Here is a 14,452-nt window from a genome sequence, read left to right as displayed (position 1 = left end):
GTATTAACTTTGGAAAAAACTAGAATGCTAAAGTTTGAAACATCTAGAGCCAAAGTCCCCAACCCCGGCACAGGTCCACGGCCTGTGAGGAGCCAGGCCTCACAGCAGCGGGTGAGGGGCGGGTGAGCGAGCGAAGCTTCCTCTGTGTTTACAGCTGCTCCCCATGGCTCACATCCTCCCAGCCTGTGGAAGAATTGTCTGCTATGAAACTGGTCCCTGGTGCCAGTAAGGTTGAGAAATGCTGATCTAAAGCATTTGAAAGCATAAAATTAACTTTTTTGATGTATTTTGAAAGCATCAGAGTAACTTTTTTGGTGTATTTTTCTGCAGTAGGGATTTAGATGATTATCTATTTTATAGTCACACAGTCTTTTTGAATCACTGGTTTGTCACCAGTGTTTATTGAGTATCTACTGCTTCCCAGGCAGTGTTCTGAACCCTGCAGAGAACAGCAGTGAATAAGACAAGGTCCCTGCTCCTCACAGAGCTTGTTTTGTAGTGGAATGCTTTCAAGTCAGGTGTGTCCGAAAGTCTGATTGAAGAAACATTGAAATGATAAGGATTTGATGCACAGATAGAGATTTAAATTTACTAATTAAAACATCTTTGTTTTATTAATATACACACTGGTTTGACTACATGTACAGTAAATTACATACACTGAAATAGTTTTTAGACTTTTTTCTAGACCAGAAATATTTATGTGTTTGGAGTACTAATTTTAAAAGTAAAATTATTTAATTCACTACTGAGTGAACCTCAGCACAGGTACTTACTAAAGGGCATTTGGGGACTTATGGTTTATATTATAATTGCATTCCTGGTGTTTCTCACACTTGCCTTTAAGATTTATAATGTAGATAATGATTAATAGCATTGCTTACACACGTTTTCATAAATGGGTTGTTAGGTTTTATTTGTTTTTATTGTATGTTTCCTTGCACATTTGTATTTGATATTGCATTTACTTATATAAGTCTTTTGCCTGTAGTCTTCAGTATATAGTCCATAAGATACAGATGTTTGTGTCTCTTTTAATTTAGTGAGATCTACCTTTCCGCTATCAGTGGATTAGATTAAATGAGTGTGTCTTCTAAAATTTATACCATTATTTAAATAGGATATTAATTTTTGTTGGCAAATGCTAGGTGCCAGCCGTTTTATGTAGCCCATAGTTTTAGTGTGAACAGCCAGAATCCTCTAGTGTACAGTTTGACGAGTTTCATCTCACCTATTTAGGCTTTTTGGTGGTTTGATACTTGACATCAAAAGGAAAGCACCTTTTTTCTTGAGTGACTTCAAGGATGCATTAAGTCTGCAGTGCCTGGCCTCGATTCTTTTCCTATACTGTGCCTGTATGTCTCCTGTAATCACTTTTGGAGGGCTGCTTGGAGAAGCTACAGAAGGCAGAATAGTGAGTACAAAGATCGGTAGTGGCCAGGCTCTCAGCTCCTCAGAGGCAAGTGTGTGTGTGCATTTGTCTCACTCTCCCACTTTGTTTGAAGAGTCTCCCACAGCATGGTTAACCTGTCCCAGAGCAGACTCCCCCAAAGGTAATTGCTGTGGAAAACATGGGGAAGCCATTTGAACAGGACAAGATGCACAGTCGAGGTAAAAAAACAAAAAGAAAAGTTTTTCACAGCTTGCTGGATGAATGGTTTCATCAACGGAGTGAAAGGCTTGTGTTGTCTTTGTGGGGGGAGCGGGTGGGGGGTTCAGGTGGACTGAACTCGGCCCGGAGGGTCGTGGTCCCGGTGGGTCGTGGGTGGGAGAACCGATCGGGGCAGCGGGGGCACTCTGTGTCCTTCAGGGCATCACAGGACTAGTTAGAGCCATTGATCAACGGTCACCCGCCTGCCCCGCGGGCCCACCAGGCAGACCACTGGGAGGAAGGGGGCGTAACTGTGGACAATGATGGGTTTTGCAGTGGTGTTTACTTTAATTTTGCTGTTACTAAACGTGTGAAAGTTGTCAAAGTGTTAATTGGAAAGTATAACTGAAATCTACATCTGCACATTGACATGAGTAGAATGAAAGCTTTTATGTTCTGTTCTGGGTGAGACCATACTGGGGCTGCGATTACGGAGCAGCATCCGGTGCTTCGTGAAACTGAGAAAGTGTTTTTTTGTTGCTGTTTATATACATTTTAATGGCATTTAAGTGAGACGGTTTATGATCCCTGAGTCTATTTTGTTTAATGATATTTACTGTTTGGGAGAAAGTTTATTTTTTATAGATCTTAAGGTTTTTAAAAACCAAGTAAACCTAAAGTAGTGATAATTGCTTAATTCAGGTGTTTCATAAGCTGAACATGAGGTAAACCTGACAACTGAAATTTCCTTTCAACTCAGTTCATTTTTGGTTATTTAGACTCATTTACATTATTCTTTTACATTATCATATCAGAGAGAGATATTTTTAGGAAGCTGCTTGAAGCGGCTGTCACAAGCTGTCTGTGTATCTCTGCTGGTCCCCAGGGAGGTGTGTCTTGTCTGTTACCATGATGGAAATTCTGCTTCTTCCTCTTGGACTGTCACTCCCTGCCTCCCCGTCTCATCCTGCCCTTTAGTGCCCTGTGTGTGTGAGAGCTTTAGCCACTGGAGGAGTGCGGACCTGGGCCAGACACGGGTGCGTGTCCTCCGTCTGCAGGGTCCTAACCGAGAAGACGGGACGTGTACATGCCGCTCCTGCATCACGGTGTGCTGGGCAACGCACGAGTGAGGCGGAGGAAGAGCTGTAGGAGCTGTAACGATAGGAGCAGAGAGGTCAGAGGTGTTACGGAGGGACATGATACGGGGGTGATGTGTTTATTTTCAGGTGCTTCATTGGAACTTCAGGTAAAAGTAGGGACGTTAGGAAGTGTAGATCCAGAGTTTCTGGAGTGGTAAGAGAGAAATACAGAGTGGGAAGCTGAGACAGATGAGGTTAACACTTGAAAGGGAGAGGAGAAGTGGGAAGTTATCCCCGTCTCTGGATTGGAAGCAGGAGAGGAGTGAGGAGGAAGTGGCCCAGCAGATTAGACACGGGCACAGCCAGAGCTCTGAGCAGGGAGCCAGGACGGTATAACTTTGCAGAAACCAAATCCGAGGTGTAGAGAGGAGGCGACGTGAGCAGGGACTGCCCCGCGCCCTGCAGTGGGGGGCTGAGGCGGGTGATGAGGGGAGGCTTCTGCTGGGTGACCTGCAGGCTGAGCGTGGCTTGGGGGCGGCAGCAGAGGGGGGCTGCGATGTCTTTAGGGAAAGATGGGTTTCAGTTTGGCAATGAACAGAGAAACGGTTTAAAACTTGGGCAGAAGTAGATCTGGGAAAAGGAACTAGTCAATGTGGCGATGAGGGGACCGGCAAGGAAGGGCTCCACCTGGCAGCGTCTGCGTCTTCCACACAGCGTTGGGGAGGGACGTTCATTCTGTGCCCGTCAGCCTCTCCACACCCACTACCCCTCACCCCCCGCCATTAGCATTTCTTTATCTGCCATCTCCTTGTTTGTGTTTCTCTGCTCTCTATTTCTGGGTGACACTTAGACATTTTTTCCCTTTGATTTGAGCTCTAAATTCATTACTAAATATACATGCTGTAATTGAACTGAGGATTTTATAACAGCTTAGCAGTGTCTTGCAGGACAGTCTTTTTTATCTGTGGGCAAGAAAGCACATTTATCTCATACAATTCATAAATATATTGTTAACACGAACTCTTCCTTGTCTTGCCAAAAGTGAAGTTTGTATGTGGGTTTGATCCTGTTTTTATACTGAGAGTTGAATGTCTCATTTACGACATGACTGTTTGTGCTGTGACTTTGATTTTGACGCGCTGTTAGTACTGATGTGGAGAGCTGCTACCATTTGTTGAGTGCATCCCATATGCCAGACAGGGTTCCTGTTGGTGTTTTCAGAAACACTGCTTCATTAAGTTCTCCTGGCTTGCATCACACACACTCAAAGGTGAGGAAAGCTGGGCTGGATGCGTTTGAGACGTGGCCGTGGTTCAGCAGCTCACAGCTCGCAGGAAGTGGTTTGCTTCCTCAGATCTGGTCCCCTGGAGCCCTGATCTCCGCCCGCTGCTTGCTGCCTCCAGGGCCAGGAGGGCTGTCTCTCACGGGCGCCTTCTCCTTGCTTTCCTGATGCTAGGCTTTCCCTTTCCTAGTCGTGTATTCCAGTTAACCTTGATGTTTGTGAATGGAAACTGTTTTCTTTCTGCCCCCACCTCCCTGTCTCGTGGCAGAGTCTATACACCTTCCCAGCTGATCACCTAATCAGTTAGGGTGTGGCGATGGTGAGGACAGAAAACTGGCCTACTAGCTTTTAAGATTTTTCTGAGTCTTTCATTTTATCATTTTAACCCAACTTTAATAATAGTATTTCCTTTTCTACGGTGTCCAGGAGATTTTTCATTTATTTGTGTTAAGCATTTCATTTTTTATATTTATTAGTTAAGCCAGTCATATTAGAATAATTTCTTTAAAACGTGTGGGAAATGGTCTTTGGAAATCAATTTGAGAACGATAGGACCACGCGATAATGTCTTGTTCACCTATTTGAAGGAGTAGATTTTTTTGGAACACACCGCATCAAACACGTTCAAATACTTTTTATTTTCTTAAATGAACTATTTTGGACATGCCAAAATACTCAAAATGATACATGCATCTTTGTACTCACCACAGGCCTCAGGAGTAGAGCGTGTTAGGTAGAGGGGGGAGGGGACTGAAGCCTCTGCTGTCCGTCTTCCATGTAGCCCACTCACCCTGCCTTCCACAGTGTTGAGCTTTAAATTGAGGTTGATTGCAAAAGTTCACCTCTAGTATGCTAAAGCAAAACAGTTTTCTAGTGTATTTAAAATACGTTTGTAATTTTCCTTATTTAAATTTTAAGTTTGAGATTTAAAGTTGCATTTGCTGTATTTTTTTAAACCACTTGATTAATATTTTTTTTTCAGGTGTCTTATACAGTAGGTTGAGATGTGTTCATGATGTATTACTTTTATTCGTTTCTTCTTTCCTTAAACAGAGTGCAATAGAGTCTCTTTTTGGAGCGTCATTAACTGGGATTGCCTACTCGTTGTTTGCTGGGCAACCTCTCACAATATTGGGGAGCACAGGTCCAGTTTTAGTGTTTGAAAAAATTTTATTTAAATTCTGCAGGTATGTAATAGCTATCCACTTTTCACATGTGTTTACGTAAGTGTTTAGTTATGTATTATTGTATTAACTTTAATTAAAAGTTCTTTGTGTGTGTGTTAATAGCTGGGAAAGAGGATCTGATCAGTACAGATGTATTTTTTCAGTGTTTTGGGGCCACTGTGTGCCAAACCGTCCTCTGGCGCCTGCCGTCGCCCCAGCCCCCTTGAGGATAAAGTCCATGGCTTTGAGTTCAGATAAGCATGTCACTTGAGGGACAATAAGCATCCTTTGTGTTAGCAGATTTCAGCCTAGTCAGAAGGTGTTAAATCTGAATTAGGTATTGTACAGTATGCAGGTCTTCTTAGGAAGTTGAGAGGTGGGTGCGTCCGGAAGGCTCACGCTGGCTCTGCCAGGCGGCGGGCGGAGGGCTGTTCACGCGTGGGGTCAGTGCAGGCCGCTGGGCCGGAGCCTCCGACTCTGACACAGCAGTGCTGCCCCTCTTGTGAGAGAGATGCAGCTGAGTGTGTTAGCCTGAAACAGCTCGGTGCTATTACATGTTTGATTCATCTGACCCCTGCTGTTCTCATTCTTTCTTCCCTGAACAAGCTGACTCTGATCGGCATGATACACACATAAATAGAGACTGTGGTGGCCTGAGCTGTTCTAGACTCACTTGTTTGAAACTGGGCTGGAACCGGCGTCCCTGTGGGGTGACGCCGGTGGTGGAGGAGCCGGCGGTGGTGAGGGTGTGACGGCGGGGCGGGGGTGTGGCCGCCGTGCTGACACTGAGCCCTGGGTCTTCAGAGAGAGCAGCTCACATCCAGCTGTCCTAGCGGCTGGTGTCTGTCACCTAAGCCTCATAACTGATCTCTAAAGTGAGCTCTTTGTTTTTAAGTACATGTTGCCTGGTAGGTTTACACTGTGAAACTTTTGTATGAGTAAAATATAACCGTTAAGCCTAATAACAAGCTAATCTTCAGTTGAAGCAAAAAGAAAACCACGTGGAGCTTTCTCTAGTCATCAGTTGTTATTCTGTAATATGTGCTCTTTTAGAAATCGTATGTTTTTGTACTGTTCTTACTGCTTATTGTGGAAATTTTAAGAACCAGTACTGTTTGGCATGTATATGTTGATCGTGTCCACATTTATTTTTCTTTCCAAACAGAGATTACCGCCTTTCCTATCTGTCTCTGAGAACCAGTATTGGTCTGTGGACCTCTTTCTTGTGCATTGTTTTGGTTGCAACAGATGCAAGCAGCCTGGTGTGTTACATCACGCGGTTCACCGAGGAGGCTTTTGCAGCTCTCATCTGCATCATATTCATCTACGAGGCTTTGGAGAAGCTCTTCCATTTAGGAGAAACATATGCATTTAATATGCACAACAATTTAGAGGAACTGACCAGCTACTCGTAAGTGTTTCTATTTCCCCTAATATTAAAATGTATTTTTGCAGACGTTTCAGAGCAAAAGAAAACAGGTTTGTTTTTTTTTTGGCAACGTGATGCTCACTGTTTATCAAGCTATAACTACCCAGCTGGCAGTACGGAGGTTGACTTGTTTGTTACAGGTGAAATCTTACCAAAGCACTCAGTGGACATAAATGTGACTGAACAAATTCAGTCACTGTTATTCCGTGAAACAGTTTGTCCAGGTGTGTATATTTTTGGTTTCATGTTTACATTGGATTGGCCAATTAAAGTTCAGTTGTTTGGCAACTGCCCACCATATATTTAAATATTGTTCATGTTTTGCATTTTCATTAATTTTTGTCGATGTTGTTTTAAAATATAATTTCAGTATACTGTTGTATGCTGTTTAGTGGATTATTTTCTTTGTGATATAGCATGATATGAAAATATTTTAAGACTCAAAAATAAAATGGATTTGAGAAGTAATTATAATAGTCACAAAGGGTTGGCAGACATTTAAACGTCAAGAAGGGCATTAAACTGAGACGTGAGGCGGATGCGCCTGTATTTGCTGCGCAGTTGATGTGAGCTTGAGCCTGCATGCGGTAAACTTTCACGGAGGAACGTGGTGACCAAAACCCTTCCTCCTCCTGCCTCCCCTCCCTGAGCCCCCGCGCCACACTGCCCCTCCTCCACTGTCCTCCACACCCTCGGCTTGGCCGGACAGAGGACGCAGGAGTGTGCGACTTCCTGTAAGATACTGGCCTATTTGAAAACATTAGTGACGCTTTGATACCAAGGCTGTTCTGTGTCGTCTTTGTTCTCAAGCTAGTTATTTTTTTTAATGTAAGTTTTCGTCTTCTCTCTTTCCCTGTTACTCTGAGCTCTAAGAAGCATAAGCATGATTCGCATAGCTCGTGACAGCCGGTTAGAGCATCGTTTCTATGTGTGCACAGCCCTTGTTCAGCTGGCATTTTGTGGCAGACACTGTTGAGTGTTGCTTCATATTCGTGCCATTGTTAGTCATTCATGTCCTTGCCCCGTTTGTGTATGAAGAAACTGAGGCTTTTTAAGGTTAAAACTTGACTTGGGTCAAATAGCTAGTAGATGACAGAGCCTCAGTGAATCCGAAGTCCAGCCTCTCCCACCTTTTCTCAAACAGCTCACGGTCCAATTGAGGATATTTTTGCTTGTTCTTTCCATTTTCTGAATCCATATTTAGAGATTTGTTTCCCCCTGCCTGTGTTTCTGGCTTTCTCAGGCAGGTCAGATAGTTCTGGGCACGAACTGAATTCTGAGTAGTTTGACTCTCCTAGTGCTGTCCTGAAAAGTGATGTTTTACCCATTGCTTTAAGGATGACGCTTAAGATGAATAAAGGAATCGCTAGGACGCCTGGAATTAACAAGAGCAGAAGCCGTGCTGGTTCCCACTGCCTGTTGTGTGTGGACCACGGGGCGGCGGCAGCTCCGTGGGGTTAGTGGTGAGATTCGGTGCAGGCTGACCATGTTACGTGTGGTGTCTTCCCAGATTTGTAAAGAAAATAGTTCTGCCCCAAGGGATGTGTCCAACTAGTTCCATTAAGTAAGCATTTTCTGTATTTTATTTATGTAAGCCAAACTTCATTCCATTCCATTGTTCCTGAAATGTTTTCACTTTTTTTTCCCATGCATTATAACATGGAATAAAGTTAAGAAGTTAAAAACTACTCCACTGTGTGACTGATTTAATACAATATAAACATGAAAGTTAGAACCTTAAAACTGTATCCAATTCTGATTTCTCAGATGTGTGTGTGTTGAGCCTTCTAACCCTGGCAATGAAACTCTGAAGATGTGGGAGGAACAGAATGTAACAGCCCATGACATTCCCTGGGGGAACCTCACTGTGTCTGTGAGTATAAATGAAGCGAGGCTGGTGCAAACAATTAACCTCATTCTTGAGCTTTTTCTGAGTAAAATGAAGTGAAAGTTGCTCAGTCGTGTCCGACTCTTTGCGACTCCATGGACTATACAGTCCATGCATGCTCCAGGCCAGAATACTGGCGTGGGTAGCCATTCTCTTCTCCAGGGTATCTTCCCAACCCGGGGATCGAACCCAGGTCTCCCACATTGCAGGTGGATTCTTTTTACCAGCTGAGCCGCCACAGAAGCCCAAGAATACTGGAGTCGGTAGCCTATCCATTCTCCAGTGGATTTTCCCGGCCTAGGAATTGAACCGAGGTCTCTTGGATTGCAGGTGGATTCTTTACCAGCTGAGCTACATGACAAGCCCGTTTCTGAGTAAACCTATGTTTTCTCCTTGATTGATGCATATCGTTTTCAGAATATAGTGTTGTGTTGACCAAATAGGAATTATCACATTTTTTTTTTATCATGTCCTGAAGTGTAGAAGCTGAAAAAAAGGGAAACTGAGATCTAGGGAAGAGAGATCAAGATGGACTATATTTGGCTTCCAGGATACTGGGGGAAAAAAAAAGTGAAATTGTAGTCTCTCAATTGTATTGACTACTGTAGCCCTCCATGCCCCTCTGTCCGTGGAATTCTCCAGGCAAGACATGGAGCGGGTAGCCGTTCCTTTCTCCAGGGGATCTTCATGGCCCAGGGATCAAACGTGGGTCTTCTCTACTGCAGGCAGATTCTTTAACATCTGAACCACCAGGGAAGCCCTCCAAGATGTTAATTACTGGGAAAGTGTGAATATGCTGTCAGGTTCCGGTTCCTCTTGGATCCGTACGCTCATCGGCCTTTGGTTGCAGGTCCTGAAGTGATCAGTCAGCAGCTTGTACGCACTCGTCCTGCCTTCTGTTGTTCAGGGTGTCTCCGGGGCCTGCCTGTTCGGGAGATCAGGGATGCTCTGACCGCGCCTGTGTGCCGCGTACGGACCAGTCTGGCTTGAGCGCTGAGGGAAGGAAAAGGGAGGAAAGGGTAGAGTGTATAATGAGCACCTCTGGGCACTGAAGACTGTCACACACACATTTTTGTATTTTGTTGGGAAATATTGTCCTAGCTCTAGAGTAGCTGTTTTGCTCACTTCCCAGGTTGGGATTTAGAAATAAAGGTGTCCAGTGATGCTAGCAGTATCAGTAAAAACCCACCATCCCCTGAGCTACTCTGGTGCTTTTTATATCATGCCAGCGATCGCAGGTCATTCCTTTCTCTCTTAGGGTGATAGTCAGCTCCTGAATATATGGTGGGAGGGATTTCATCTGCAGTGTTATCCCACTGATCATTTCATCTGCGCTGCTCAGGGCAGTCGTCACTGGCCACATGTGTCTGTGTCTAACTGTACAGTAAATAAAATTAGCAGTTGAGTTTCTTGGCTGCACTAGACGTGCTCCAGGTGCTCGGTCCTGTCGTGTGACTGACTGCTGCCCCCTGTATGGGCCGTGTAGATTCATGACATCCTATCAACACGGATGGTTCTGGGGACGCTGTGGACACAAAGCTCTGTGTCAGTGAGTCGTCAGCTTAGAATATGCTGTACTATTCTATATTGAAAAAGTAATTTTTGTTCTGAAAGAAGTAAATGGAGGTGTTCAAATGAAAGTGATTTGTTAAAAAAAAAAAAAAACTCATTTCATGTTGAATAGGATGTCCTAATATTTCAGATTACTTACATGGTCTGTTCAGTGTGTTTTTTTGATACCCAGTAGGGCCATGTTAAGTTTCTTTGTATAGCTGTAGCTTTTATTTCTATGATCCACGTTGTAAGCTGTAGGATTACTAATGTTAGCACATAGAAATTGAGAATAGTAGATTCTCAATTTGGCTATTGAGAATCCATTAATGGATTCTCCTTTGGCTATTTTTCTTTCAGTAAACCTGATTTGTTATGTTTTGAAAATGAATCTCATTAGAGTATAAGTAAGGAGAAAAGGACTTCAGTTGTTTTTGTTAATTTCTGGTTGTCTTTCAGTTATTCTTTTCCCTCAAAAGGAAAACCAAGTCAATATATTTCTACAATTGTGCTATATTATTGATTATATTATTGATTTTATTAATGGAAATATTTAGGTGGTTCACTTTACTGCTTTAATCTCACCTTTAGAAAAGTCAGAAAAAAGTCAAAAAGCAAACACAGTTTTTCCTGTTGAGTTGAATTTGGTATGATAGCCGTCTCTTATTCAGCATTGTAGAGGCAGAGCAGTGATTTTCTGACTTTTGATTTTATTTTAAGCAACTTGTTCAAAAGTAATGGAAAGATAGTAAAATTGTTGACCAAGGATGCAGACAAAGTATTTGGGAATTAATACTCAATATATAGACCTTTCACTAAAGGAAATAAAGAGCTGAAAGAAGGGAGAGGATGACTTCGTAACCCGACGGAATACATTGCTTTGTTTCAGTGACTCAGACGCACGGATTTGTCGGACGCCCCCTCTCTGCAAGATGTGTTTGAGAATTGATTGTGCTGTAACGTTGACTTGATGCTGTGTTTTTCTAAGTGAAACAAAATAATGGCGTGTCTTTTGATAAGTAGCATCTTAGAGTCAAAGAAGCTCCTCATGGATTTATCGGGCATCTCAGAATCCCCTTGACCCTTCTTTTCTGTGTTTCACCCCTGCGTTTCAGGAATGTAAAGTCTACCATGGTACCTTTGTGGGATCAGCTTGTAGTCTCCATGGACCTTATGTTCCAGATGTGCTCTTTTGGTCTGTCATCTTATTTTTCACAACATTTTTTCTGTCTTCATTCCTCAAGCAATTTAAGACCAAGCGCTATTTTCCTACCAAGGTAATTGGGGTTTACTTTTGGAGTTCTTATAATTCTCATGTTTTCAGCTTTCATTTCCTTGATTTATTTTAAAACAATAAGATATTGTTTGAGGTTAGTAATTTTATGTCAAGTCGCCCTAAGGAAGTTATTCATAGTGAAAAGTGTGGAGAACGGACATGGGGACGTGGTGCGGAGGAGGAAGGTGGGATGAATTGAGAGCACCATTGACGGATGTGCCACCACGTGTAAATCAGATGGCGCGTGCGAAGCGACAGTTTACCGCAGGGAGCTCAGCTCCCGCTCCCGGATGACCTAGCGGGGCTGGGGGCAGGGAGCTGCCAGAGGGAGGGGGCATATGTGTATGCTTGTAGTGAATTCACTTCACTCGACAGCAGAAACTAGCACAGCATTGTAAAGCAATGATATTCGCATAAAATTGTAAAGGTGTGTATTCCCTATCTGAGCTAACAATAGAAAGACAGTGCATCGAGGGAGATGATAGGTTAGATGTGACATGTTTCTTATCTTTTGTAAAAGATATTAGTTATAAATGTGTTTCACTGATGCATCATCACTAATTAAGAAACTCATACACACTTTCTAGTGGCATATTTAATCTTTAAAGACATGAATTATTTAGAAAGGACAGTGTTTCTGTGTCTGTACTAACATGACCCCTTTGACATAGGTGCGATCGACAATCAGTGATTTTGCGGTGTTTCTCACCATAGTAATAATGGTTGTAATTGACTACCTTGTAGGAGTTCCATCTCCTAAACTTCATGTTCCTGAAAAATTTGAGGTAAGGATTGAAACACTTGGCTATTCGTTACTGGGAAGTACCAAACTACTTTAAAGTAAGATACTGCTTCCTAGGTAGTTATTTTTAAAATATGCACATTCTCTGTGAAGAGCTGATGCTTTGAAAGGAAAGATACAGATATAAACAATGACAAGATGAACAGAGACAGGTGAACATATTTAGGAAATAAGCAAGAAGGTATCAAATCTAGTCCATCCCAGAGAGTGAATGGAAATATTCATAGTGAGATCAGTCATTTAAAATTTTTGACCCTGCTCTCGTAGCTGGAGTGCATGATACACTCTCCAGGCGAAAGAAACATTTTTTATTCCTTTGTGAAGAAGTAACTCAAACTTGAATTTATAAGAGTAGCAAGGGGATCCTAATTAAAATTTCTAGAAGAGTAATTAATGTATCAGACAGTAGTTGGAAAGTATCTTGTAACATTTTTCAACAGAATCAAGAAAGAATCTTTTTTGTCCACAAGGAAAATGAAGCTTAGTCTGAGGAACCGTGAGCCCTTGGTTTCATTAGAACTACAGATCTTTTGTATTGTTGCTATTGTCCAGTCACTCAGTCATATCTGACCCTTTGCCGACCCCATGGCCTGCATAACGCAACATCTGATTATTTTCCCTTCTGAGTTGGAGATGCCAGGTTTTGAATAGTAGCTGGAAATTTTTAATTGTCAAGTATTTGTGTCATTGCCTGTATTTACATTTAACAAATTCTATGACTTCTTTGAGAAGCAGAAAATTTAAAGGGGATTAGAAGTAAGGAATATAATGAAGATAAATTTAGTCTGTTTTCTCTCTCACTGGGGCTACGAAATAGAATCATTTTTAAAACCTGTGTCCTCCAAAGTAGAGTACGTGGTGGAAAATGATCCTCATATTATATGGATCTACTCATATTTTATCTAAAAATAAGAAGCATTAAGCTTTATAATATTTATGATACGAATTTCACTATAAAGATAATTGTTAGTAATGTAACACATAAGTGAATATAGAATCATTTGGGTAAATAAATGTCTTTTTGCTGCTAAGAGTATATAAATTAAAGTTTGGAGACCTTTGTTTAAAAGCATAGATATTGAGCCACTAAAGCTTTTAGGCCATTAGATACAACTATATCTAAGTCATTCTATGTTTACCAAGTCTTACAAATTGACAAAACTGTAAATTATATTAATGTAATTTCCTGTAATCCTGATCCCATTTCCTTATTCTGGTTCCACATATATCTTTGTTATTCATTTATCTAGCTTTGAAGTAGCAAACTGATTCCAAGGGATATTAAATACACTTGGGGAAATAAACAGTAAAGAGTATATGCATTATATAGATAAAACATTTTTATCCACGTGCAGTATTAAATGTGAAGCATTATCATGTGTATCAGGGTGGGGAAATGATAATATTTGAATTTGAAAACAGTTGATTTCCCTTTTATATTGACAAATGTTTTCTTGTAGGAAAAAACAGGCTTAATAGAAAGTCTTAAGGAATAGAAACATGCTTAAATTTCAATATATCCAATACCCTCCAAGAATGCTAGATTCTTAGGAGCTTTAAAAATGTTTCGTTATAAAGCAGGTTTTGTGTTACAGCGTTGAAATCTATTAGTATCTGATGAAGTGTCAGGTTTTTGTCAGCCCCTGCTTTGGAAGGACAGTGGACTGAGGCCCAGTGCAGACTGAGCACTGTCACCGTCACGATGGCTCGTCTCTAGGGTCTCCAAGGCAGTTTGTTACTAGTTTTAGGAGTTGACCTAGTAGGTAGTCTGACTTCACTTTCATATGGAGTGGATAGGCGTGTGTTGAAATGAAACTCTGCTTCACTTACCTATTACTGCACAACAAACCTCCTTAACCATCATATCCTTAAGCAGCAGTTCTTTTTTGTTCATAAATCTGTGATGTTGGCCCTAGGCTGAGGTGGGGGGTGGTCTGGTCTCCTGGTTTGGGATCTTTTACTGCCTCGGTGGGGGCAGGTCTGGGAGCTCAGTGCAGGGGCTGAATGAAGGAACTGGTAGTTGCCTCCTACCCGTGTCTCATCATACTGTGTCTCATCCTCAAGAAAGCTTATCCAGGCTTACTCAGAGCTTAACCCCGGGGTTCCAGGAGGCTAGAAGAGCAGCAGCAAGGTCCTTCCAGGTCAGGACTCAGGAATCACAGGGTCACCATGGCCTGGTTCCCAGGTCCAAGGGGAGGAAGCAGATTCCACCTCCAGATGGAAAGAGGGGCTCAGTCACGTGCACAGGGGCCTGCCTCAGGGACAAGAAACTTCCCATGAGCGCCTCTGCAGATAATTCACAACATATTCCAGTGTTGAGTCCAATTCTTTCCAACCCCTTGGCATTTCTTGGGGGTAGACACAGTCTGTGCTGTTAGAAGGAAACTT

General features: G+C 42.3%; 1 protein-coding gene across 23 annotated transcripts in view; it reads left to right on the top strand.

Annotated features, from left to right (window-relative positions):
• SLC4A7 (solute carrier family 4 member 7) overlaps positions 1-14,452 on the top strand; it is a 114,797-nt gene that overhangs the window by 76,419 nt on the left and 23,926 nt on the right. For all 23 annotated transcript variants that reach the window (XR_014065241.1, XR_014065238.1, XR_014065240.1 and 20 more), the window contains 6 exons: positions 1,240-1,414; positions 5,006-5,139; positions 6,284-6,529; positions 8,315-8,420; positions 11,102-11,263; positions 11,934-12,047. Coding sequence is in view for 17 of the 23 variants with exons in the window: in XM_081529511.1 (XP_081385637.1) it covers positions 1,240-1,414; positions 5,006-5,139; positions 6,284-6,529; positions 8,315-8,420; positions 11,102-11,263; positions 11,934-12,047 (937 nt within the window). In the remaining 6 variants the exon portion in view is untranslated. The remainder of the gene's footprint in view (positions 1-1,239; positions 1,415-5,005; positions 5,140-6,283; positions 6,530-8,314; positions 8,421-11,101; positions 11,264-11,933; positions 12,048-14,452) is intronic.

Source organism: Giraffa tippelskirchi, chromosome 9 (assembly GCF_054371585.1).
Source record: "Giraffa tippelskirchi isolate mGirTip1 chromosome 9, T2T-mGirTip1v1.2.pri, whole genome shotgun sequence".
In the NCBI taxonomy this organism is placed as follows: Eukaryota; Metazoa; Chordata; class Mammalia; order Artiodactyla; family Giraffidae; genus Giraffa; species Giraffa tippelskirchi.
The sequence above is the reverse complement of the archived record's forward strand: the minus strand, read 5'-3'. Positions and strand labels throughout refer to the sequence as shown.